Source organism: Blennius ocellaris (genome assembly GCF_963422515.1).
Source record: "Blennius ocellaris genome assembly, chromosome: 19".
Classification (NCBI taxonomy): domain Eukaryota; kingdom Metazoa; phylum Chordata; class Actinopteri; order Blenniiformes; family Blenniidae; genus Blennius; species Blennius ocellaris.
Window position 1 is genome coordinate 20,611,146 of NC_137668.1, and position 26,501 is coordinate 20,637,646.

Consider the following 26,501-nt stretch of genomic DNA (forward strand, 5'->3'; position numbering starts at 1 on the left):
CCCAGCATGCATGTTGTACTGCGAGGTGCCGCATTATTTTGATGCTCAGTTGGCCTGCTGTGCACAAATTAAATCAATCTGCATGAGACCAAGGCACTTAATTCCAAGACATTTATGAAATAAACCAACACAATTGTCTCTAATTTCACTCCAATTTGCTTCCAAGCAGTACGGTCTTTTTGAAGAAATATCTCTGAAATGATTCCCTCTGAATTGGTATTGTACCAAAACATCAACCTTGTTAAAAAAAAAAAAAAAAAAGGCACAAATTAAGGTTCAAATTCAAATCTGTGATTTTGACATGCAAAAGTGATCAACGCCGTTTATTTTTTAAACTTTTATTCACTTAAATTCTCCAGTGTTAAAGCAAGAACAAAACATTTATAATGTCCTTTGGTGGGATTCTGTTACACTTTATTAATACTGTATATGTAAACTGATATTCTTTGATGCCAGCACATTGCCAATACAAAGGAAAAATCAACTGCACAACTAAAAGTCATAAAGAAAACAAGTGAATGAAAGAAATTAAATTTTTTTTCTTAAAAAAAGAGGAAAAAATAAAACAATTGCTTCTGCAATTGGATGTTGTAAATAGATACATTAAAGGTTGCCTTTTTTTCAGTCACAGTTCGGCAAAGATACAAAAGGACGACATGACTTATTTTTTGTTTGCTCTGTTGAGAGAGAGAGAGAAAAAAAAGGAACTTGCAAATACACTGATGGTTTTTCTCTGCACTTCCCGACTGCTGAGGTGAAAACTACCCCTCTGATCATGATCGCAGGGAGCGTGGTGGCTCGGAGATAGAAAAAAAAAGAATCAGACAGCTTTACTGGATTATCTTCTTGGAGGAGGAGGAGGAGGAAGGGGGAAGGTGGAGGAGGGGGTTCTTACACATGTGCATCACTAACATCGGACAAAAGAATCTTCCAACCAACGAGGGTTTACAGAGTAACGTTCACAAAAGCACAGGTCAGTGGCAGCATGGCGAGGGGGTAGGGTGGGTGGAGGCGGTGGAGGGAGGGATGAACAGGAGGGAGGATGAGTAGAGGGAAAGGGGGACGGGGGGGGGGGGTGTGGAGACAGAAAGATAGAGCGGGATCAACATGGGCGAGGTGTGTGTGTCACAGAGTGGCAGTCCGGACGCGTTTCCTTCGATCCACAATGCACTGACAGCAAAGAATCCCTTTCCGGATGCGGAGCCGCCTCCGTCTGCGTGCGAAACGCTTTCCGGGGGCCAGTTTTTACGAGATTCTTCTTCTTCTTCTCTTCGGAGTCAGTTCGGCCAACATTAACTCGCAGAAGCGTCCCGAGGGGGATCGGCGGCGGCCGCCATTGGCCCGCGCGAGAGCCGATTGGCTGCAGCTGTTGTTGCCGTGGCAATAAGCGAGGAAGTGATGGAGTCTGTCATCTTCAGTTTATCCCCTCCTCAAACTGGAAGGAGCTCGTGTACCTGGTATGGCTTAGAGGGGGAGGGAGGAGAGGAGGAAGAGGGGAGGAGAGGAGGAGGAGGGGAGGAGAGGAGGAGGAGGAGGCGGAGGGGAGGGGGGGGGTGGCTCACTGCTCATTGTACTCTTATTAGGCAAATGCTCAGTTACTTTTAATAATATCTGGCTTTTTTTTTTTTTCTTAGAAGTATATGTTTTCATATTTCTATATATTCTTTGAAATTAAATGAAAAGTCTTTGCACTCGTTCCTCTGGCACATTCCATTCACCGTCAGCGCGAGTGTCCGTTGAGTCTGGCGGCGGAGAAGCTCAGTACAACACAGTCCAGAAAGCTCATGGTTCTTCTTTTGTTTTCTTTTGTTTTTTTTCTTTTTTTGTTTTTAATGATTGTTGATTATTGGGAAGAAGGGATGAGAGGGTTCAGGTGGAGGCGGGAAGAAGGAGGGGGGGGGAGCGTGGGCGGGGGTATCACTCCCACCAGGTAATGGGTCTCTCTAAAGCGCCGAGGGCCTGCAGGAGGCCTCCGTCAGCACCGCGGAGCCCAGCAGCAGCAACAGCAGCAACCTGGGAGCGGAGGGGGACGCCAGCGGGGCCTGGCCCGAGTCGGGGCCCCCGCAACCCCCCAGCTCCGACTCGCACCGGCGCTTCTCGCACTGCAGGCCCGTGTAGGCCGACGTGCAGCTGCAGCGGACGTTGCCGATGCACACTCCGCCGTTTTGGCAGCGCAGGAGTTCGTTGTCGCACACCCGGGCTGCGGCGAGAGGAGAGGAGAGCGGAGTTAGAACCCGGAGACACACAAACACAAACGCCAGCTCCAGTACACTTTACTTGAAGTGCATGTGAACGCAGAGTACAGAATAAAGACAAACTGCTTAAAAAAAACTAACTTCTTCAAGTAAAGTGGTCCTGAAGTGTTTAGGAGAATATGCTCATTCAGATTGATGTCATTCACCTGTACAAATCTCCTCATCAAACTCTATAAAAGGAGAGCTAAATCAACATTTTCAAGCAGAATTAAATGGTTTCATTAGTATTTTTGGCAGGGTGCGATTTGCTAAAGGTGGTGGTGGTGTGTGTGTGGGGGGTATATATACCTTCTGCTTAATTCATTTTTTTTTTTTTTTTTACCATCGAGGGAAGCGCATGGATTAAATGTGTTTTCGCTCAAAGTAAAGTGGAGCCGTCACCTCCAGTGCGTAATGAATCAAATTCACACCGTTTGATTCACAGCATCTACAAAATATTGGTGGAATTTCCGATTTCCTGTATTATCACTATTAAGTATCACTGTCAATTCCTGATCTATCAGCGACAAACTGCTTGTGTTGACGGATGACGGAGTCTCTGCAATCGATGCTGCTGAAACTGATGCTGAACAACATCAGGCGAACGTGTGGCGATCTTGTTCAGTCTAAACATGACAACACGATTCGTTTGGAATATAAAAACAGATGTAGTTGATGTTGATGCCTTTTGGAGTGAAAATAACCTCACTCTTCTCTTGAATTTTCACCATTAGTCAGTAATTTGGGTTAGTTTTTGCAAATTCCCTGTGATTAGTCACATTTTAGTTTTTAACGTTATATATTTGTGAAGCATTAAAACTGCATCAAAACATTTATTAGAGTCAAGTCAAGTTGCATATTACAATAATGATAGATTAACTATATATTGTGCAGCCGTATTTTATTTTCCCTGCTTCTCACAATGAAATGATCATTATTATTATTTTTCTGCTTTTATCATAAATCGCACCCTGATTCTTGGTGTATGTTTTGCGAGGAAAACATGTTGAAACCACCATCTGGGCAATCTGAAAACACACAATTCCCCCCCCCCAAAAAAAATTGGCATCCTGCACCAGTGACTACAAGACATTTTGTAATCACACACAAAAAAATTCAAACAAATGGTGGCTTTAAGTTTTCCTTTGCAAACCTGATATGATTAAGTCTCTTTGTGTTCAAAATGACTCCGATCAACATTAAATCCACATTTTACATATTCTTACTTTGTGCAACATCATTCCAATTTAAATGTTGCCTCTATAAGACTGCAAATCCTTCTATATCAGTATGACATGCAGAGAAGCATTTGAGAGTTAAAGATGGCGAGCTGAGTCTTTAAGCAAGACACAGTCCATTTCTTTAATCGCAAAACTTTATTCGAGCCCCATCAAGTCAGCCATGTTTGCACACAGAAATTCACACTTGCCTCAGAGCCTGCGAGGCTTTCCCCCAAACAGCACTGACTTTAGACAAACTGAACGTCAGGTGACAATTGGTGTATATTTAGAGCTGGGACACCGAGGCCACTCTATTCCCAGCGGAGGCAAGCTGTCAAGCAAGCTGGAGGCAAACAAAGCTGCGCTGCACAAACTAATAAACCAACAGAGACAAATAAACAGTGATAAACACAGGGGCCACTTCTGCCCACCGCAGTCCTTTATGGGAGTGGAAAACAATGTGGTGAGCAATCTATGAACTCTGCGGGACGTAAATATCACAATAACAAACGTAAGACCCCGCTCCTAATACTGGGGATTGGATGCATGCTGTCTCTCTGGAATAGCCAAATAGAGCTTTGATGGGAGGCTTGTTAGGAAACATTGACCGCGCGCATCCTATTTGTGCGACGTCTGTTTCGCCGGAGAGAAGCGAGCTGCTGTTTGGCTCAGTAGCTTTAGCTTCAGGCCACCGCTCACCAATTACCATGCGACAACTAGATCCAAAATAAGACATCTGAACTCTATTCTTTGTACCGTTTTTTTGTGTGGTTTTTTTTTTTAACCCCCCAAATGGCATCGTCCGTGACCGATTCAGCCACTCGGAGTAAACTGCAGCGATGAGCCGACACGTAAGGACTGGAGACGACAACACCTTCACCAGCGTTCTCCTCACGGTGAGGCAACAGCTGAACTTGATAATGAGAATGTCTCCTCTAAGATGACAAGGAAGGGCCATCAGCTGTATTAATTAAAGAATCACGGGGCTTTGATACCATCAGTACACAGGAGAGCCTCCTTTAATTAGGCAATGACCTTTCATCTTGTCCATCTCTTTGCTCTTCTCTGTCACAAGCTATTTCGAAGGAGATTTAAAGCGGCATGTATTGTTTCTGCACTCGGTTATGAGAACGTAGGAAACGAGGCGGGACACCAGGAAGGAATATTTCAGCTGTAATAAACAAGACTATGTGGATTTATGGTTGAGTGTTTTCACCAGCTAAAATGCACAATGCTTGCAAGCATGAACTCACTTATGCTGGTCTGTGAATAAATATTGACGGGTATGCAGGGTTTCTGGCACCTCACAGCTATTTTGAGCAGCGTGGTGCAAATCTACCTCAATTTAGAACAGAATTATCATCTGTTACACAGATTTTTTTGAAAACCTTCTGTGTTTTGGGTGTCTGTACGACAACAGTGCTCAGAGCCACTGAAAATGTAACTTTTTGAAAAAGGCTCCCATGGTGGAACTTTGTGAAAAAGCTTTGTCTACGTTTAAACGGAGTGGGGAAACACAGCTTTTCTGAACAGCTACTGCACATGCATGAGTAGCTGGACAACAATGGCAGCCTCCAGAGTGTCATGACTCCTCGTCTATATTCTCCTGGAACCTGGTAGTTTTATAGTTGAGAGTTTAACGTAATAGCAACCAAACGTCATTGTCTCTCTATATGAGTGTCTGTGGACTCGCCATTGTTAATGTTTATAGCGCCCACTCGTGGCCACACGTGCTAAATACAATATTTTCAGCATTCCTCAAGTTTCCACGTTGCAATAGAAACACAAAACTGGTTTCACTTGTAAACTACAACATAGGCCTTTAAATTTAAACTACCAGATAAGTCTCTGTACATAGGCGACAACTGTCATCACTTTTACACTCAGTTTTTCACTGAAGCGTAATGCAACTCTAAAAATGCAAATCACTTGCAATACAAAGTGACCAGGGATAACTCGCTTGTGTTTCATAGCAGAATTCACCAACCACTATTAAGGCACAAGAGATGTAATTAGACCACTGTGAGGGTTCGTGTTACCCGATTGATGATATGTTGTTGAAATAGTAATTGTGACTGGAAAACGCCGTCGTCGTTCCATTTTCATTTCAGTGATCTTGAGCACCAATGTTGCGTAAACTTACACCCAAAATGCAACAAAAGCTTTCCATTTTCTTGAACTTGAAAAACAACAAGGAAAAGCACAGAATGTGATGGGCTTCAGGAGCACCATGTCCTTATAGCAGGTCAGAACTAATAATTCAAATAATTCCAAAATGTATTTTTCATACATTTCATTGACTTTTGTTCATTTCTTAGCTGGCAGGTAAGACGTTAGAATTAGTCAAAAGTGTCTTGGTATTGACCAGCTCTGAGCATATTAGGAGCGCATACAGATACTGAGTCTGATTTTTCTCTCTCCAACATTTCATTAAAAATGAATTCTGCATGATGCTCAAAACTGCAATGATTTCAAAGCAAAGTTCAGGTAATGGCCAAACCCTGCAGGCAGAGCGCTTCGACGGCCGCCAATTAAGCAAAGCTAAAGTCTGAAATGAAACAGAGGTATTGATTATTAAAAAAGAAGCATCAATAACAAGTTGTGTCAAAGACGTAGCTTCAGAGAGATTAAAGGTACTGTAGCACTTTAAAGGAATGACCACCGGAGGGCAGGGAGATTTAAAAAAAAACAAAAAAAACACCAAGGCATCATGGGAGTATCCTTGTGCTACCTGTTTGGTAAGCCTGGAAACTCTCCTCAGAGCTGTGCACCTTTACCTACTTTGAATTTCTCACATTGAGCGCTTTTTGCATTACCGCATGTAAACAGAAGCGGCGCGGGCAGTAAATGACGAGATTTGTTGCGTTTGCTTTTGATATGAGTCATAATATTTAGAGAGGGGACCGATGAACTAGGTGTGCCTGTCTGAGAGATCGATGTGTTTGATGAGAGATTTAAGTTTTAATTGCATTTTTCAGTCTGCATGCAGATAAGACTCTCGCCCATGCACATAAATACTGCGGCAGTGCGGGGATGCTTCGGAAGGTCAAGGTCACAGAGTTTTCACATTCCCTCAGCCGGTGAATCACGCAAGAATGGAAACTCCTTCTGCAGGCATTTCTTCATATGTTCAATCTGAAATATTTCTGGCGGTCGTTTCTCTAAGGATTTAAAGCTATGTGAGCTATGTTGTGGCCCATGTATCATTGAAATGTTGCTAATCTGTCGCTTTCCTTCTTTCCCCAGAGGTCAGCAAGTCATTGCAACTGGATTTAAGTAGTTTTACAGCAGATGGCTTGACGGATTTGAACCTGTCTCCCACACTCAAGATAAAGATAACTCACGGCAACAGGAGAAAAATCCATAGTTAAATCAGTTTAGCACGACAAACTCAGTGGGTTTGGTTAGAATGTTGTGATATTTGACACCTGCCACTACATTAGATTGTACACAGAACTGAATGTGTCAAGAATGCTTCCCACTGTGAATGTGGGAGGATTTTAAAAAGCTTCCAGAAGAAGGTCTGACTTTGCATCAATGTGGCAGCAAATACATCTTTTCTTTGCTTGGAACTAAATTCCAAATTTGTTACTATACGATACTTTTAACACCGGTTATAATGGCGAGACGTTAATGACAGAAAATTAATGAATCGCCATCAAAAGTTCATAAATGAAGCGTGAAAACAAATTATGCCTCCCGAGCTTTGTTTCATCGCTCTTCATGTGTATATGAAGATGAGCTTGTTTGTCTTTTTTTCCCTGGATTCTGACAGCAGCAATAAAGCGGGAACCACAGGAGGCGGCCATGTTGGTTGTTTGTTACTGTCATGCAAACGCTGCAAGCTGGGAAATGGGACCTTCCTTGAAGGCAACTTGATTCGATGGCATATAATATTATATCATATTAGCTATATGAATAATGTCTTTCTATCAATTATATTAGAGATACCACTTCTTCATCAGTAATTCTCTCTGTGGAATAGATATTGCGTTGCTCAAGTCGGTAAATCCATTCTTAAATGTCTCAAAAACAATTTACTGTAATTAAATCACTTGTTTTTGTGCCACATTGAATTCCTACCAAATTACTAATCTTCCTGAATGAAAAACCACAACAGAGGAAGCAGGTTTTTTTTGTTGTTGTTTTTTTTTTGCTATCTGCAGCTGTATCACAACATCTGGAGGCAAGGTTGAACTTTTGGAGCTTTTAAAATGCTGCAGTGATAGTTAACCCTCTGGGATCTCTCTCAGCGGAGTGGAAGTTGGAGGGACGCCGCCGCCGCAGACGTTTTGCCAACATATAAACACTTCACAGAGTCATGCTTATTTGGTTGTCTGATCACTGCATCGTGACTAATCTGACAAATAAAAACTACTGATCCACTCCGTGCTCTCACACGCTGGATGTGACTCCCCATCTGTTTTCTTTGGCTCCGCTTAACAACAAAGAATATTTCCCCCCTCCGTATTTCCTCTTTGATTATTGCCGTCGTGTGGTTCTTCACATGATTTGAACATGCGTTCATCTAAAAAAATGACATGGGATGTAAACCAGACCAGGTGTTTTGCGCCAAAACAGATGTGCATGTTGACGCTGTATATTCACAGTACACGCGCACTGAATAATTTAGTACTTACAAACAAAAACAGTGCATTTTAATTGAACTTCTTCTGTCACAGGAAAAAAAAAGAAGAAAAAGAAAGCTGACTCACTTTGTTTTTTGTGCTGAATTGAAGTGAAAGTGCAGCAGATTTACACCTCTCTCATATGTTGCTGATGCTTGTGGTTCAGTAAATTAAGGTAGCTAAATATGGAGCGAAATGTTAAAAATATTAGAGAAAGTGTTCAGCCACATTGTCAGTTTTATTATGTTCAAATTTCAGTGAGTAAATGTGTCATGTAGCCATTTTTTCACTTCAGCCAATATTGCATTTCATATCTCTTGCGCTTGTCCTTTGGGTGGTGTATTGAGTCAAAGTTGTATTGCAAGACTAAATGGGTTGTCGGGAAAATACAATAATCTGCTTACATTAGAAGGTATACCAACAACAAACCCTAAAAATACCTTTTAAATGACATATCTGTGTTTTTGTTTAATTTGGCTGAATATCTCAGAATGCGTTGAGTTTTCATTAAATGAAAACATCACATGTTGTGCTTTAAAGAGAATTTGTTTTGCCTTCACAAACCTATATTTTTCCTGTGCTGACCAAGTTGAGTTCCACATGTCAAAGGCACAGTATTTTGTTTTAGAAGATATTCATTCAAAGAGCCTGTGCACAATGGAAGATACCTCAATGTCTTTGAGAATATTGTTATATGTGTGCAGACCAATAGTATATATTTAAATAATTGAACTGAATATACTTAATTTAGACCCATTACACAAGTAGTTGTTATCGTGAGGTACCAAAGTCTATTCCATTTGGTTTGTCGCTCTTAGCGTCTTTAACTTCCAGTAATCATGTGGCGAATTGTTGCAGGTTTTAAGTGCAGCACTTGAAAGATAATGCTTTGTATTTATCTCAGGATCAAGCAGTTCACCTTTTCAACATTTATTTCTTCGTGCTTTATAGAAGATATGGGCTCATTTTTCGTGTTTTTTTCTCCTATACTGTCTTTATTTTTATTTTTTTTACTAGATTAGTGATTCAATGAAAGTAAATAAAACCTTTACCCGCGTTAAGTAAAGAAAACAAAGGCATCCACAAGGAATCAATTGTAAAACAAGGTCAGTAAACATGGTCAAGGTATCTTAGTTTGGACGCCTTTGTTAGTGAAGTTTGGAAAGATCCCCGTTGAAAACATGAATCTTAAATAATCTGATATAAAGATGACTGAGGGGCCAAACATAAATGATCACAGGAGGGGAAGTGATTGAGTATTTTGACTGGAGTTGTCAGATTGATCCACAGTATACCTGCAGCAGGATCCATGTCCAATAAGCTCCTTATTTTATCTACCTCCTGTCGGTTTGTCTGAACAAACCTTCACAGAATAACTTGACAGAAACAATGAAAAATTGTTGACATTTAAAAGCGAAGAAAGAAAAAAAAAGGAGACATGCAGAGGAAAAATGACCAGGGGAAATATAAACGGTCGACAGTAATAAATGAGCTGAAACTCAAAATGACCTGCATTCTCCTTTACAAAAAAAGAAAAAAAAAAAAAAGGAGGAAATGTTGGTGTTGGATGACATTGTCCTGTTGTGGACTGGCAAAGGGAGGTGATGGCTACTCAAACAGATCACAGGCAGCCAGTCAAGCAGTCAATATTGACTCAGCTGTTGTGTTGTTGGTGTGCGACACGCCTGGATAACGGAGTTACCGAGCAGCATGCATCCCTCTTCTATTTAAGCCATGTAGGGCACCTGCTGATTCAACACCGTTAACGCAGCCACAGCAAGTGTGAAAATGCAGGTAAAAAGAATTGGCTTAGGGTGTGTTTTGGTTGGGCTGGTGTTGGGTGTTAGGTGCGTATTTGTCCAGGCGGCTGGGCGTTTTCCTGCGCATGTGCAGCACATTCTTCCAGCCAAAGCTCAGTAATCACACAGACAGAAAAGACATCAGAGAGAGAATAAAAGAGAGAGAGACAGAGCCGAGGGAGGGAGGGAGGGAGGGGGAGGAAGCTGCGTAAGGAGGGAGTCGTGGTTCTACTTACATTTGCAGCCATCGTCCCACAAATATCCGGGTAGACACTGCTGACACTTGGGCCCTGTAGTGCCCTCCTTACATATACAAAATCCTGTGCCATTACAGCGATCCCTGACTGAGCCAAAGCGATTACAATTACACTCTGGAAAAACAAGACACACACACACACACACACAGGCTGGAGAACAGGGTGGTGCTTTGATTTTCCCGGCACGTCTAAGATTTTCACAGCGTGGACCGCAGTCCTCCAGCTCTCAACTTAACCAGGCGCTCCATTATTTTTGAATATTTTTAAAGACTCATACAGGAAAATAGAAAATGCTACCATTTCAACTGTAATGGAGACAGAGTGAGAAAGAAATGAAAGTTGTCCTAGATGCATGAACTCTCCATTACAATGTATTTGTAATCAATGTATATATATATATATATGTATACAATTATTTTTTCCATTACATTACATTACACCGTGCAATGAGCAAATATGCAAAGCATTATCAGTAGCTTTGAAATTGGATGGAAAAAGTGAGCTTATCTGAACATGCTCCTTTTACAGTCTGAGTCACTCGTAGAGACAGAAGAAGATGCAAAGAGACGACAGGATGTGTGATGAGCAGGTTTCGGATGATTAATGCCATGAAACAAAGATAAAGAGGCATGAAGGAGGTATGAGAGTAAAGTACATTGAAATGGGCATTGTAGTAATAGGCTCTTTAAATCTTCCTGATGGACATAAATACTGAGCGTTGTTATTCTGCGCTTAACTGACTGGAATTACTCTCAATTAAAAATTCTATATTAAAATAACCTGTCAAGTCTCACTCCACCTGACCTTCCAGCTTTAAAGTGGAGCAACGGGGGCATTCCGCAGTCCAAGTGACACCTATTTTGACAGGCCCTGACCATCACATTGCACCTTCTGCTGCGCCGGCCGCACGTGGCCGCTCCGTGGTGACATCCAGGGGTCAGGCGAGAGGAGAGAGGTGACGCCAAGTGACAAACTGAGAGGGGGGGGGGGTGCGGGGGTCAGTGAGAAAAAGGAGCAGGGCGACGGCAAATTTGGCACGCAGTAACACCTTGCTGCCTTGTGACGGGTTTCAGCTGCTACTCCCGAGGCCACTTCATGTATGTGACATATGCACTTGCGTGGCACGTCTGACTGGCAGTGTGACTTCCCTGCAACGTTTCTCTTGTTGCTTGTCAGATCCCCCCCCCCCCCGCCCAGGACTCTGAATGCACCTGGCACCAAGTGCTGTGAACTCACACTACACACGCTAGGCTGCAAAATTCAACTAGGAGCCAAGCTATTGCTTTAAGAACTATATGGGATGTCATTTTAACACATTGGAAAAATAAATGACGTGGCTCATGAATGTACGGCGAGCAGTCATGAACAAAATAACAGAAGTACCTGGAGAAATATCATGACTATAAAAGTGACAGTAAACCATTAAGTAATCATATTTAAACATACGAGTAGTGAGTTTCATTATGCAAAAACTAAATGTTGTTAACTGATAGCATCCTTTTCTGGGATGAAACTGGGGAGAAAACGTGATCATACTGAGGTGACTGGAATGGATTCAACTGTGGAACTTCATCCAGGAGACTTCTGTTTGTTTACTGGTGAAAACGTACATCAAGAAATTGTTGTTTTTAGTAACATTAATTTAACTACTCATTAAAATGAAATGGGTTGGATATTAATACAGTAGACATGGACAATGAGTAGCCCTCTCAAATTGTTTTAAACGTCAATGGCTTTGGCGTGTGTGTGTTTTTGAAAATTTTAAATAAACATAGTAATGCTAACCAAAATAGCCTGCTAGCAATATATTTGCAATTATCTCTTTCTCATTCTGATTTAGAAGTCAAACCATCATTATTGTTGAACTACTGTATGTAGTTAATCCAAAAGCAAATTATTTAAAAAAAAAAGTAAATGAGAAAATTGTCAATGGTAAACAGTAGCCATCCATCAAATTACCCATCAGCACAATAGCAATGAATCGGATAGGGGTTTTCAAAAGTTTCTTTATCTTTGCATTCAACTGCGGACATTCTATTTTTACCTTTTTTTGGTAACAGACTGAACCACTCCAGTCTGCAGGATTTAGAATCAGTTTCCTGAAAGAAGGACTAAAAACCAATCAAGCACATAGTGACCGGCGTCTTCCGGTGAACACACTTTTTGACGAGGATGTTAACGCGCGACACCTCTATTGAAAGCAAAACACGCAAAAGAGTAAGATCACTGAAGTGCATGAAGACAGGAAGGTGTGCGGATGACGTGAAGTGGTGGTGGACGAAACTTTCTCTGGTGAGGAGTCGAAGACAGGAGGTGAGAGGCAAACAAGCAAAGTGTTCGTGTGGAAGCAGTGATGGGGATGGGGGGGGGTGGGGGGGCGAGTGGGGGGACTGACCTATGCACACATTTTCATCGTCCAGTTCTGCTGAGGCATTGCGGTAGTAGCCCAGCTTGCACAGCTGGCAGTGCTGGCCCCTAGTGTTGTGCTTACAGCTCACGCAAATGACGGTGTTTAGCAGCTCGATGTAGCTGCATCGGTTGGAGTGGCCGGAGCATTCGCAGTCTTGCAGAGAGAGAGGAGATGTGAAGAAGGGGGGGAAAGAGGCAGACAGATAGAGAAAGAGAGAGAGAAGAAATAGAAGGAGAAAGAGACGCGGTGGCGAATGTTGGAATTGTTGCTGTTGCTGCGAGCGCGACGGCGGGAGGGTTAGCCAAAAATCTGAGCAAGGCGGCATGGCATGCGAGGTTAGAAATGGAGATGCTGACGAGGTGGAGGGGGGGAACCAGGAGATCGGTGGGGGGGGAGAGCGATGAGAGGTCGGGTGGCTGAAGATTAGTCTGGCATGGGCACAGCCAGAGTTACAGGTAAAAAAAAAAGGCATCACATATAATAGCACGGCGTTAGTACAACGTCGGGAGGTTCACATCACTTTAAGCACAGCACAACACCAGGCGAGGAAGATTCCAAAATGATGGCACAGAGACACGATCACACTGGGGAACACAACACAGCATAAGGCAGATCAAACCATGAATGATGGTAGTCTCTCAACCACTGGCAATGGTGTAGCGTGGGCGGGGGGATTTCCAAAAATATTTAGTGCAAGTGAGCTTTCGTTATGCCATGGTTTATCTTGGTAAATGACGTGACACTTCAGATGACGTTTGTAAATTCAGGACACTTCTAATTCACACAACAGATATTACCAAGTCGTAGAGGAACGTCCTCTGAAAGCAGTCAGTAGGCTGCGGGTGTGCAGTGCAGCGTGTTGGATTCAGGACAGAGTGTGTCATGCTTGATTAGATGTACAGTATATGGAGTTGGAGTGGGACTGCGAAACCTGCTCCAGTCCGTGATACTCACTGGCAGCCTTGCCCTGAGGCGTGCAGCGAGGAAGCTCAGCTCTCCCCAACCGAGGATCAGTCCGCCACGCTGAGTGACCACTGACACTGTGTCACGGCGGCAGACAGATGTGACCCTTAAGCTTCGCTGGCAGCCACTCGGACAGAAAGCCCACTCGCGGCTCCAGAGAAGTGGTGTTAGCGGATGGGGCTTCCGTCCAAGGGATTGCGGTTATTAAGAATCTGTATTGAGGTCAGTTCTCGCTGTTTGGACGCTAACAACCTGGCAAAGGCTCTGGACCCAAGTCCCGTCTGGGCGACCTTTCACCTAAATCGGCGCGCGTCTTATCTGAATGTGAGCTAAGATCTTTTACATTAGATGCCTCACTCTCACTGACATACTCTCAGAAGACAAATAATCTCTCCTTTCTAGAAATAGGCTAAGGTCATAAATCATGCACACATGGGGAAGAAAATAAAAAGGCTTGGGAGCACCCAACCGACCAAAATAGTCAGAGTCTCAAACACCCACTTCTTTTTCACTGAAAAATACCTGATTCCAAGGGACTTTGATAGTGTTTAGAAATCGTTCTGTACACAAGAGTCCACACTGCAGTTGTACGGTGAAAGCAATCAGTCCAGAAACTGAGCCAGAGATACGTATACAGGAGTGCTCCGGCGCTGGGTAAGTGTTGCAAGGGTTCAGGGGTGAACGGAAACATCAGTTCAGACAGTGAGGAGACTTGGGTGTCATCCGGGGGTGAGTGTGGCGGTGGGGATGAGGGAGGGGGGGGTGGTGGTCAGGGAGCAACTCCACGAACTCCCGAGCTCCTACCTCGCTTGCTGTTTGCAACGTGGACAGAGGGGGCAGTGGACAACGCAACCTGAGGAGCTACTAGACAAATTAAAACAAGAAAGAAAAAAAAAAACAAAACGGAAAAAAAAAATGTGATATTGCAAATGAACAAAACACATCATAACTAAGAAAATCTGAACTGTACATAAAATTAAAAAAAAAAACACGTAATGATGATGAAGGATGGTATTGAAAATAAGGTGTGACGCTGCAGAGGGAGGCCAGCGCCACGTGGCAGTGTCTGTTATGGAAGCCTCAGATGCCGAACAATTCAAATATTATGGTCGCTACACTTCATTTCATTAACAAGTGCTTTGTATAATTCAAAAGCCTGTCCTTGGGTGTGTGTGTGTGTGTGTGTGTATGTGTTTTCCCAGACAGAAACTATCCCCTGACAAACTACTCTCCACCTTGGTGGCAGCTGGCCAAGAATTCTCACTCTATAAATTTGTGCACGGTAGCGTGGTTAAGGAAGCTGGCAAGCAGTGAACACATCAATCCCTCCATTCCTTTCCGGTCATAAAACAAACAGTGGGGAAAAAGAAATAATAGGCCCAGCCTCTGCCATCATACCAGGCAACATAAGCCCCGGATACGTACGACTCTGTGCGCTTGACTGCAGTCATGGAAACACAGAGCCGAGAGTTTGTGTGCTCGTGAGGAAGCCCCACATCATATCTGCATGAAGGATTAAACTGCGCCCAACATCTGCATAAAAATATAAAATAACTGCCACGATACCTCTTCAGCTTTTTCTCCTCTTCAGCTAATATGTAACAGAGTATTGCTGGAAGCTTTACACCTAATTAGAATCAAGTGTTAATGTATAAATAAACAGTACAAACATTGAGTGTTTGAGAGGATAAAGTATGGCGCTGCAGCATTTTGCATCACGGGTGTTCCATTATTACACAAACCTCCTCCTTTTGAGCATGGCGAGCGGACTCGGAATATGTTTTTGGTTTTGTCAGGAAGCCCGGGGAAGGGCAAGATGCTTCTCAAAATGCTCTCAGCTACTAAAGAGTCTTTTTTTTTTTTTTTTTTTTTTTTGAGGTAAATGAATCTGTGGAAAAAGTGTTTATTTCAAGTGTTGCATAATCTTGAATGCCTACCTTCTTTTCGGTTAGCGACACCTAGGGATGACACATTCGGCCGAACTGCGTGCAATTGAGAGAAACCAGGAGTTATTCAAGTGTCCTTGTGTGATGTACTTTAACAGATCGACTGGGGGGGGGGGGGGACTACGTGATAGTTGACACACACAACTGGAGACACGAACATGTCTAGCATGACTCAAATCAGTTCATTGGGAACAGCAAATACAATGGGGGTGGTGGTGGGGGTGGGGGGGGGGGGGCTGACATGGACGAGCAGAGAATGCATCCAAAGACCCATTGGGAGGACATCAGAGAGACGTTGTATGTAATTTGTGTGTCTTCCATGGGATTTTCAGTATATATGTATGTACATGGTGATGGCAATGATGAGTGGAAAAAAACGGAAGGAAAAAAAAATATGACAAAACGCAGCTAAACCCAGTATTTAAGTCATGATTTATGCAAGGGAGTCAAAACTATGTATAGCAAGTGAAGACGTTAGGGGGCATTTTGTTTAATTCATCACATCGACTATGTAATCAATATCTAATTACAGTGTATTTCTGGTGAAGGAATAACAATGAATAAATAATGGCAGGTGTTGGGGCTTGGAATGACGGACTGCTGTGGGTAGCATAACCTCATAATTACATACAAGTCAGTATTTCCGTGTCAGGGAAATACTTTGCGGTTGGAAATGGAGAGGACTCAAGCAAAAAGGGGAGGAATACGGATTGGTTTCCTCACTGTGCCCCTTCATCTCTTCACTTGATCTTTCTGTCCTTTCGCTATTGACTCCATGAATCATGCAATCCCAGGCAATTAACTTCCAGTGGTGTCTCAGCCAAAACTGTTCCCCCAACTGTGCGAATGGAGAATACGTTGAATCATTTAATGTACCGAGGATTGATATTACATTAGCTGTGAGATTGCATGTATACACACAGTGACGATCACTTACTTTAGCAGCCATAGTCAATCATTTGGAGATTGCCAATACAAGACGAGCATGCACATATCTCCTTTAAATAAACAACAACATTTTATCGCCCCCCAAAAAAATGCTTCACGACTGATCCTGCGTGGGGATTCTGGCATCGCTGATGACTGGTACACCTCCAGTGGGTTACAGTCACATGAGTCACTGGATGAGAGTCCTTGAAAAATGACAGATTACCAAATAAAGAGCTTAAGAAAACAGGCACACCACATCACCACTTAAAAGCAAGGCTTCTATCCTAAAAATCTGTTATTTTTTTCTCACAGCATATTTCATTTTTTTTTTTATCTTTTGTTGTCTTGTTGAGAATTTAGCACTGAAAACATTTACTCAGAAGAAAATCTGATGGGTATCGACATGGGCCATCGATTAGTGACAGCAGCACAAAAATATTCATTCATCTGTGAAAAATACAGACACACATGAGCAAATTCTACTGTCCAGATTGAAAAGGTCCAACTGGTATCGAAAGGTAAGGTTTAATTACTCTGTGCTGGCAATTGATTGGATGTAATCCACATCTGGGTTCCATTAATTATTTTGTTATGGGGAATATTCAGGTAAGGCGAGCTAAATGAGTGGTGACGGTTTTTAATCAATGCTTTACTTACAATGAAATGCAATCTTGCAGAGCCACATTTTTTTTCTAATATTAATTTCTCTTTAATGGTCTGCATTAGGCAATACTGCCTGGCTTAATAAACTTGAAATCGAATTGAGAAAAGTCAATAAGGAATTCAATTACCTTCAAACAACAACATGGAAGCGCATAGGATTGGTTTTTTTTTCTTCTTCTCCCCCACACAAATAGTTTTGCTTCCACTTCTTTTAATAATCCTGAGGACATTCTAATCTCTCGCACTCTATTCTTTAGTAATAACGCAGGCGTGAACCTGATTTGAGCTCACATTGAAAATGAGAATGGCCCCATCCTCTTCAGTAGGCTTGAGAATAAAAAATAAAAGCTGTCAGCATGTTTAGTTTTTAGTGTTACGTTGGTTCTGTGGGAGGCTGCGGCGGCGAGACAGCGACTCGTGAGAAATCTAAATCCCCGTGGGCCAATCTGGATGAGAAGTGAAGACTTTGGTTTGTCAGTGTCCTTTCTAGCCCCTCTCCTCTTCACACACCCTCACGCAGACACATACAAGTACACGCTTATCAGCATGCACACTCGCCCTGTAAAGGATTTGAGGACAGCCGTTGGACATGGTCTGGCCTTGCAATTTGGATGGGAGGTAGAAGACTGATGCAGCGGTGAGTAAGTATGTACGCATACACAGGATGTATGAAGAGCATGCACGCACACGTACACGCACACGCACACGCACGCACACACACACACACACACACACACACACACTACTCATGCCATGCATGGACAGAAAGCATAAATACTCAAAGACGGGGTGAAGACGAGGCAAGCAGAGGAAGAGTTTTTTAAGGGCAAGTGATGGTTGGGGTTGTGTGCGTGTGGTGTGGGGGGGGGTGGGGTTGTTCTTCTTGGCCACATGTCCATTTCTGACTCATGACACAGTATCAGACTTTACAGAGAGCGTTCACTTCCTGTGTAAGCTGCTATGCTTAAGCCTGATTTTAAAAAAGGAAGAAAAAAAAACAAACACCTGGGAACAATCTGTTTCCGTCCCGTGTTGCACACAGCGCCTTACGGGCAAATTGCCCAGTGGTCATCTTAGCTGTTGATTGATGAAAACAAGGCAAGTCTGCGTGTGTCCTTTGGGAAAACTTGGCTTGATAACATCTGAGCGTACAATAGACTGAGAGTCAAAACAAGTAGGCTGTCGGCCGCACTTTGTAAATGAACACTAATAAGGGAATCAAATAAACCGAGGTGCATCTCAGAGGGTAAAATACCACAGAAAGTGGAATATCTTTTTCATTATTGCACAAAGTTAAAGGCGAACTAATCCATGTCAGAGGTTTTAAAGTAGAAGAGGCGGACTTCAGGCTACCTTAGACCCAATACATGTGACTTAAAACTGTTTAGACTGTGACTTATTATTTTCTATTATTATCATTATTATTATTATAGCTTGCAGCTAAAATATTTCAAAATATAAAAATATAGCATCATTTTGTTTGAGTTCACTCAGAGAGGCTGAGGCTTGACAGGAGATTCAGGGTCAAAGCCCACCTGCCCCAGAGTGCTCCCAAGGCTAAGTACAAGAAGAACTGGACCATCTTTTGTCATCGTTTTAGCAAGGCCAAAGTCAACATAAGGTCGAGCAGGTGCTTTGTGGTGTTACTGAGCTCTGATTGGCCGGCTGACTGACTTTGCCACCACATGAGAAATCCCTCATGCCACACAGCATTAATGCAGGAATTCAAGGAAAAGTATTCAGTGTGTACACACTTTCCTGATCATCTATTTTTGGACTCATCCAATAACTTTAGATTTTTATCAGCTGAAGCCATAATTATCCAACTAAAGACAAAGAAACTGATGACATGTCTGAGTTCATGTAAAACAGTTGTAAAAATCATGTGCTTGACTTAAAGGTGCTTTGACTTTCTGAGATGCACGTGCTGTAACACATATTGCTGAAAATATGCCGACGGGGGAAAAAGTCAGTTATTGGCCTCCTCCTCAGCATTTTTCTAAGAAAGTTGAAGTGGCCATTAGTATAAAAAGTATTGATTATTAATCTACATACGTTTAGCAATCCTGGAAACGTATCCTAAAGTTACAAATGTATGAGGGTGCATCCACAAAGCTCCACAGTCAACTTGGGATGGAGGTAGTGGATTTACCTCTATTGCCCATCAAGGGGATTGTGGTTTCTCTTCCTGCTCATCATCATTTAATGGGTAACTTCATCAGTAATGATAGTTTATCAAAAATGATCATGCCTTTTTAAGAATTCAATTTATGTCGGCTCACGATCAGTTCGGGGAGAGGGCAATTTGCTGATCAATTTTCTGCCCAGGGATAAGAGGATACTTGCTTGGAACAGGGCAATGAAAAAAAAAAAAAGATTGAGGGAGAATTGAGCCCGGCTGTGAATGCACTTTGACTTGTTCAATACAGCCCTATGGTTCCTGCATCACACAGCCTTCCAGGCAGCGGTAACTTGAGACATGGCACCTCTCTTCCTTCCCCTCCTCCTGAGGGGCTACTGGTTGACGAAGATAATACCAGCCGAGGCGCTTGCGGCTTATATTAAAATGACCTCCTATGACATTACACTGCCAGAGAGGTCTTGGCACTTTAATAAAGTCTAGATGCCATTTATTTATAATGCATGGGAGAGAGAGGGGGGGAAAAAAAACAAATGACATTTGGCATGCAGAGCCAGGCAAGTGTTATCTGGTTGAGTTGGGTCTGGATAAAGTAAATTAATATGCCCACTGCATGGCAATATAGCCTCAAGAAATTGCTTAGCCTCTACCAAAAGAAGAAGGTGGAAAAAAAAAAAAGCTTAGTCAACAATAGTTGAGTGATTGATTGGGAGAAGAAGATTGGAATCAGAAATGAACACTTGGTACCAAGTTGAGGGATGTACAGTGAAGGGTGAAACAATAGGCAAAGCAAAGCATTAAGCATTCATATAGCTGCTCTGCGGTTGTTTACTTACTGACTGGACCAATGTTGTTGGGGATACCTGCAAGAGAAAAAGAGAAGAAGACGGTCCATTAATCATAACAAAGACTTGAAGGACTGAAATGGTGGAAAGTTAGAATGCCGGGCCAGGATTTTGTGCGTTTCTGTTTTTTTTTTTTTTTTTTGTGTCACATGTGCAGAGAACAATACATTTTACAGATTAACAATGGCGAGGAGACATAGATTTCTATGGACAGAAGACGAATTGGATGGATTGTTATTACAGGCGACTTTCAACTATAAAACTAGCAAGTCCCAGGAGAATGTGGACTGAGAGTCATGACACTCTGGAGGAAGTGTTCATCTCCTTGGCAGAATTTTCAAAAAGGTGCAATTTCCCCTCCATTACTGAGATCGGCCGGCTTACTCTCTGCATGTTGGTTTATTTCAGCTATTCTGTCACTGCTTCATTTCATCATTAGTCGACAAATCAGATTCTTTCACCACAGGATAGGATCCAGGTTATCAAGCATCTTCTCCAAACAAACTAATGAACTTGATGAGTCAAAAGAGGAGTTATAAGACAGACGCACACAGTGCTGGGAGCTGAGTGACTCTGCAATAACGTGGACGACAGACAGACGATCTAATTGAGAAAGTAAATTAGAAGTACCACAGGAGTTACTTTTCAAGCATTAACTGAACATTACTTAAACAACACTGGTTGTATTTCCTGTGATTTAAGAATGTTGTCTGCTGCTTGTTAAACTTTATAGCTCTTCTGGTCTTTCTGGTCTCTTCTGTGATTTTTTTTGTTTTTTTTCTTTCATGTCCCAGAGTAAGACGTGGTTATGGTCTCCCACCCTACAGAGTTTACCTCATAAAAGGTAGTAACATCACTGAAAAAATTTTTTTTTTCTCGTGAACCCACCAGGCCTGTGAAAAACATTTTATTTTATTTATTTTTTTTGTGATTAGTGAGCATCAGCTTGCAGTGTGCAGTGGGAGTGTTGCAGTTGTGAGACGGTCGATACGCAAAATCCTTACAAACACGCACATGTGACATGGACGAAAAAACTCTGGACGCCAAAGGAGAACAAGTCTGATCCTGCTGCCGTGCCTGCCTGTCCGCACGACCACCGCTGAGCAATCTCTTGAGCCAGGCAGCCACTGAGCAGATAATGCTGTCTGTCTCATTCCCATGGTGACCAGATCTCTCCCACACCGGGACGCTGGCTGGCTATGGATCTGAGGACACCAAGGCGTTCACAAGGCTCCTTTAGCCAATCATTTCACCATCGAAACCAACCACCATCATCTTCTTTTGTGGATTAACAAGGGCTTTAGGACAGTGAGTGCAAAAAAAAACAAAACAAAAAAAAAAAACAGACAATGTGAGGCACGTGCGGCGTCAGAAAAAACACAGGTGCCATATTTCTAGTTGTTCTGGGTATTTATTTATTGGTCACGATTCGTCTTCAGAGGAATTTGCTGTCAGGACACTGGTGCCAAGTCCACTTTTTCTAATCATCCTTTTAAACAGGGGCCCTCCTCCTGTTCGCTCTACCCCCTGCCCTCAATAAGGCAGCCTGCCCACAAAAACAAACAACCCCTTCGCCGTAGGAGGAAAGGCACGCTGGGCCATACGAGGCAGTCGCCCACATTTCTTCCACACAGGAAAAGAGAAAATGAAAGAAAAAGAGCTCTGTCTGTCTCTCTGTCTCTCTCTCGCTCTCTCACGTGCTTCGTCATCCACACACTGTCACACCTACGGCCCGAGGAAACGCAGCGCCGGATTTTCGGTCGGCTCTTTCATCTAATGGAGCCGTCACGAAGCATCTCGGAGCGCTCAGGGGAAACATGAGGATCTCCCGAGCGTGTGCGTGTGTTTGTGTACATGCACTTTGATCAAACTGCTGCCATTCAGACCGCTCTCCCCTCTGATCTCTGCCTGCTGGTTGTATTTAGGAGGCAAGTCGGCGACCGGCCCCGAGAGCGGTGACGCGCAGAGAGGCTGCGCTGGGACACGCGGTGACAGAGTGTAATGGATGTCAGACCTCCCGAGGGGGGGGTGGGTGGGCAGATGCTAACCGGGGGGACGGGAAGGACGAGGCAAGGACAATCAGAGTCACAAACGTCTTGATTGCGGAGTGAAGTTTAATTTGGCATTACAGGTTCGCGGTATCGCAGCATGGGAGAGGGGTGTCGCTCTGCCCCCCGTTCACATGTGCTTTAAGAAGATCATGTGAATCTTAAAAACAGATCATGATACAACTTCGGTGTAGTATTACTCGCGTCTTAGCTGATCTGAATGTATCAAAGATTACTTCATCAGCTGTGTCTTGGTCTTTACTGGATCACAGTGGATTATATGAAAATAACAGCCAGATGTCCCATTTTCAGTCTTAGCGTTTCATCACAATAGCAACTATGACAAGACTCTGCAGGATATAGAACATAAGATTTGAGCTTCAGCTTGTGTTTGTCATCGATTTTTACAAATGATAGAAACAAATCTTTTTTTTCCCTCAAAGATGGATGGATGGAGTTAATTAGCAGAGAAAGACACTGCAGCAAAGTGCCCCAGTGACTCCGCCAGGTTTTTAAAAGGGTTGTGGATTTTTACTTTTAAAGGTCACTACTTCTTTAGTAATTTTTGATTTAATCACAATAATGCAAAGAAAATAACTGATGTTAAGTGAAACAAATATTATTTGATGAAAACTGTGTTTTTAAGGATCCGCTCTATTATTACTAAACTAAGTGAGGAAGTGGAGATGGGACATAACCATCACCATCTTGTCAAACATTGTTGCAATATGTAGAATAATGATGGAAAAACCACACAGGTTTCAGGGCAGGTTCACGTTTTGCATTAGAAATTGAGAAGACGAGTTTGCGCGATAATGGTGTCAATGCTGCACAGCAACCAATAACTGTCACCAGCTACATGGTATTTTTACAGAAGATTTATTTTCCCTGTGCTTCTACGACCATATTGTCCAGCTCAAGATTTTATTAAGGATCATTATTGAGGCGAACTGAATGAAACATGTGACTATGTGGGCTACCTTGCACTTCCATATGTGTCTGTATGTCCGCGTACTCACCATTGTGTTTGCACTTGATACGTTGTCGTGTAAACGGGGTCCAAAAGTAGGTTGAAGGAAATCCAAGAAAACAGAAGAATTTATTCTGCTGATTTTTCATATAAATGCAAATTTCTGTACTATTCTCAACTTTCTAATACTTATAGTAAGTCCACTTTGCTTCAACAAAGCATGTTTGTGTAAGGGATTGCTAGAGAATGTTTTTTTAAAAGCACTCTTCAATGAAAACTACTGTAAGACAAGGTCAAGTGATTCATTCTTTTTTGTAAATCAAACATATTATTGTAGAGTTAATCTTTTAGAGATTCTCAATCCCATTTGTAACAAAACAATAAATGAGATTTAGTTTCTTTTCATCACATTTTAATACTTTTTATTATTATTTTCACAAATGTTCATGTTCATGACCGCAAAACAGTTGCAGCCATTGTTGTGTCACATGCTGCATTCGTCATCATCAAATCGTCATTATCATATCAAATGATAATCACAAAGAAGTTCTTCAGACTTCTGAACAATCCTTATGCATGTAATCATTCTGCATTGTTGTATCAAACACATAAGACATTAAAAACTTGTAGACAGACATCAAAATCAATTTATGGAAGCAAGCTGTAGCCGAGAATACTAAGAGAGCTGGAAATGAAAGTGGAAGTGTATCAGCTCAGGAACTGAACTGTAAATAAACAGTAATGCAGTGCTAAAAAGGGGCTTGGTTAAGTAGCTGACAGGGCAATAACACAAAGGCACTATCTGCATTCAGTTTTGGCGGACGAATAGGGGACCCGCTGCATTAAGTGGAAGGGATATAAATAAAAAAACAGAGAGGGGTGACTTGTTCTTGTTATTGTGGCGCACACCTCCATTAGTGAGCGTCTCAAAAAAAAAAACTGCAAGTTCACAGTTTGAGCAGGGGACATTCTTCATAACGGCGCTCATGCAGGGAGGAAGTTCAACGCACCAGCTGTGCATGACGCCACTCTTCCTCAGCTTAAATGTCAGACAAACGGCAGCCAACTGGAGGCGACGGGTGTGCAACTCCATCACACCGGTCAAAGTCAGATGTTGACATCACGAGTAACACTTGGCAACAGCAATGCGTAGCTTAATTCCACGCTGGAAAATAGTTGTTACAAGTTTACGCATGTGATGTGACAATACAATGCATCGCTTTCATTTTCCCAACCTCACCTTATTTCATCAAGTCTTTGCATTCAATTATCTTAATTAAAGAATAAGAGGAACATAAAACGAATAGTTCCAGAACAGACAGAAAGAATAGAAAATTTGAGATGAGAAAATAAGGTATAGTGAACAAGTGCAAAAGTTATGACAGTTGTGCACTATATTTATGTACTTCCATGTGCATACCTCGTGTTTGTGAGGCAGAATCATCAAACTATTAAAAAAAAAATATTTCAATGTCATGACTGCACTTTAGAACTTTGAGATAAGACTCAATGTGCTGTACAATAAAAAAATTATGTATGTGTAATTTTTTTTTTTTTTTTACTTTCACGGAGCCACTCTGGGCCCCTAAATGATCCAGTTAACAACAATTTCAACCAAAACAAATTGGAAAAAAAAAAAAAAAGTTCCTGCAGGTGATTTTACAGCTAATCACCTGACTTTCACTCCCAATAGCATGAGTGGTATTTTGTCATTCCTGGCAATAGAAATAATTCAACAGAAGAGTTGATGAATCATCCAGAGGTGGCATAAATCCCTCCCATACTCCATAGTGCACCCTGCACTTACAATATAAATGATCTTTTACACGCCAAAGCCTTAATCAGAATGCCGACTGTTTTGACAAATTACACTCGGCTGTCACTAAGTGAGTTCAGGGCCAGATGACCTTCTCTTCAGGTCACGATCCTGAACACCGGTAGCCTGTCAGTGCAATTACTCATCGCCCTGCGAACAACCTGTGGGGCGAAATCCAGGGATCTCATGTCGGGTCATTCGATTAATTTTCAATCACCGTCATTCTCAATCCCCTTCACCTGCCTGGCCGTGCCATTACAGGGCATGGCTGCAATCGAATTCTGTCCTATCGCACAGGAAGAGCATTAGGAGCTGCTTATGTTGACGGCGTGCTCCATTGATTTTTATGTGCCGCGCAAGGCATCGCGGCTGCGAGCTGCTGGCCGGCGAACATGATCTCCGAGGGCAGTGTGATTCTCTGAATATGATCTGCACACGTGTGTGTGTGTGTGTGAGTGTGGGGTCAGCCGCATGCGACGCGCACACAAAAAATGGGAGACATGAAAATAGCGTGTGAGGCACCAACGGATTTTCAATAAATCTCACTTCACAGAGTAGCGTGGGGGTTAACACTTAGCGCTTGATGTTGATTCTTTACTGGATCGGTTCCAGTTACGCCGTCAACCATCTGAGACCCCACTAATGGATTATCAGAAAACCATAATAAAGTGTTTTCCTGCTTTAAATCGTCAGCATGCATCTTTTTCTCTTCGCTGAACAAGCTCATCTGCTGTTTATTTACACACTTTCCCAGATTCCTCTATGGATGACTCTGTGTGTGTGTGTGTGTGTGTGTGTGTGTGTGTGTGTGTGTGTGTGTGTGTGTGTGTGTGTGTGTGTGTCATTACATTGTTTCGGTCACTATCCATTCCTTCCCTGACCTTCAGTGTGTGTCACCTGTTTGTTTTTGGCACCACCGGGACGTCTGCAGAAAGGAGCTTATCAGCTGAATTTCCACCGCAGGCAAAGTTGGTAATTACTTTTCCTGGCTGCCATCATTTTATAGCAATCCATCATCATCTGGAGCTCTTTGGCTATATAGAGCCCGGTGATAGTGACAGGCATTGCTAACTGGTTAGCAGCGGAAAAAGGCTGCCAAAACACAAGCACGCAGCATTGCAAGCCTGATTGAATTCCTCAGGAGCAAAATTACGACTTGCCCCGCCGGAGTGCATGGCTTCGCTCGCTCTGTCTCCATGTGTAGATGTGAATTAAAGGTGGCAAGACTTAAAGTGCCCGAGAGCCCAGTTGGAAAGAAGCACAGTTTAGGATTTCAGAGATGGAATGAGGGATTCGTCGGTGGTGGCAGCAATGGAGGAGAGAGAGAGAGAGATAGAGAGAGAGAGGGGGGGTGTGGGAATGGAAGAAACAAATATTTGAAAGAAAGATTACCGTCACAGCTGCACAGAGCCGAGATGTGGAAAAGACAGAGTAAACAAGCTCAGTCTCTGGGGTGGTTGGGGGTGTTGTTGGATGAGAGAGAGAGAGAGAGAGAGAGAGAGAGAGAGAGAGAGAGAGAGAGAGAGAGAGAGAGAGAGAGAGAGCGAGAGAGCGAGAGAGCGAGAGAGAGAGAGAGAGAGAGGTAACCATGAAACAATGCCAGAAGAAGGGGCGGATGGAAAGGATGGAAGT

General features: G+C 42.7%; 1 protein-coding gene across 3 annotated transcripts in view; it reads right to left on the reverse strand.

Moving 5' to 3' along the window:
- Positions 1–402: 402 nt before the first annotated feature.
- ntng1a (netrin g1a) overlaps positions 403–26,501 on the reverse strand; it is a 108,346-nt gene continuing 82,247 nt past the window's right edge. The window contains exons 5-9 of one of the 3 annotated variants that reach the window (XM_080514886.1): positions 20,027–20,053; positions 15,449–15,493; positions 12,534–12,701; positions 10,118–10,252; positions 403–2,200 (exon numbers count right to left, since the gene is read on the reverse strand). In XM_080514886.1, coding sequence (XP_080371012.1) covers positions 1,944–2,200; positions 10,118–10,252; positions 12,534–12,701; positions 15,449–15,493; positions 20,027–20,053 — 632 coding nt within the window. In that variant the 3' untranslated portion in view covers positions 403–1,943. The remainder of the gene's footprint in view (positions 2,201–10,117; positions 10,253–12,533; positions 12,702–15,448; positions 15,494–20,026; positions 20,054–26,501) is intronic. The other 2 variants (XM_080514884.1, XM_080514885.1) reach the window with 2 other exon arrangements.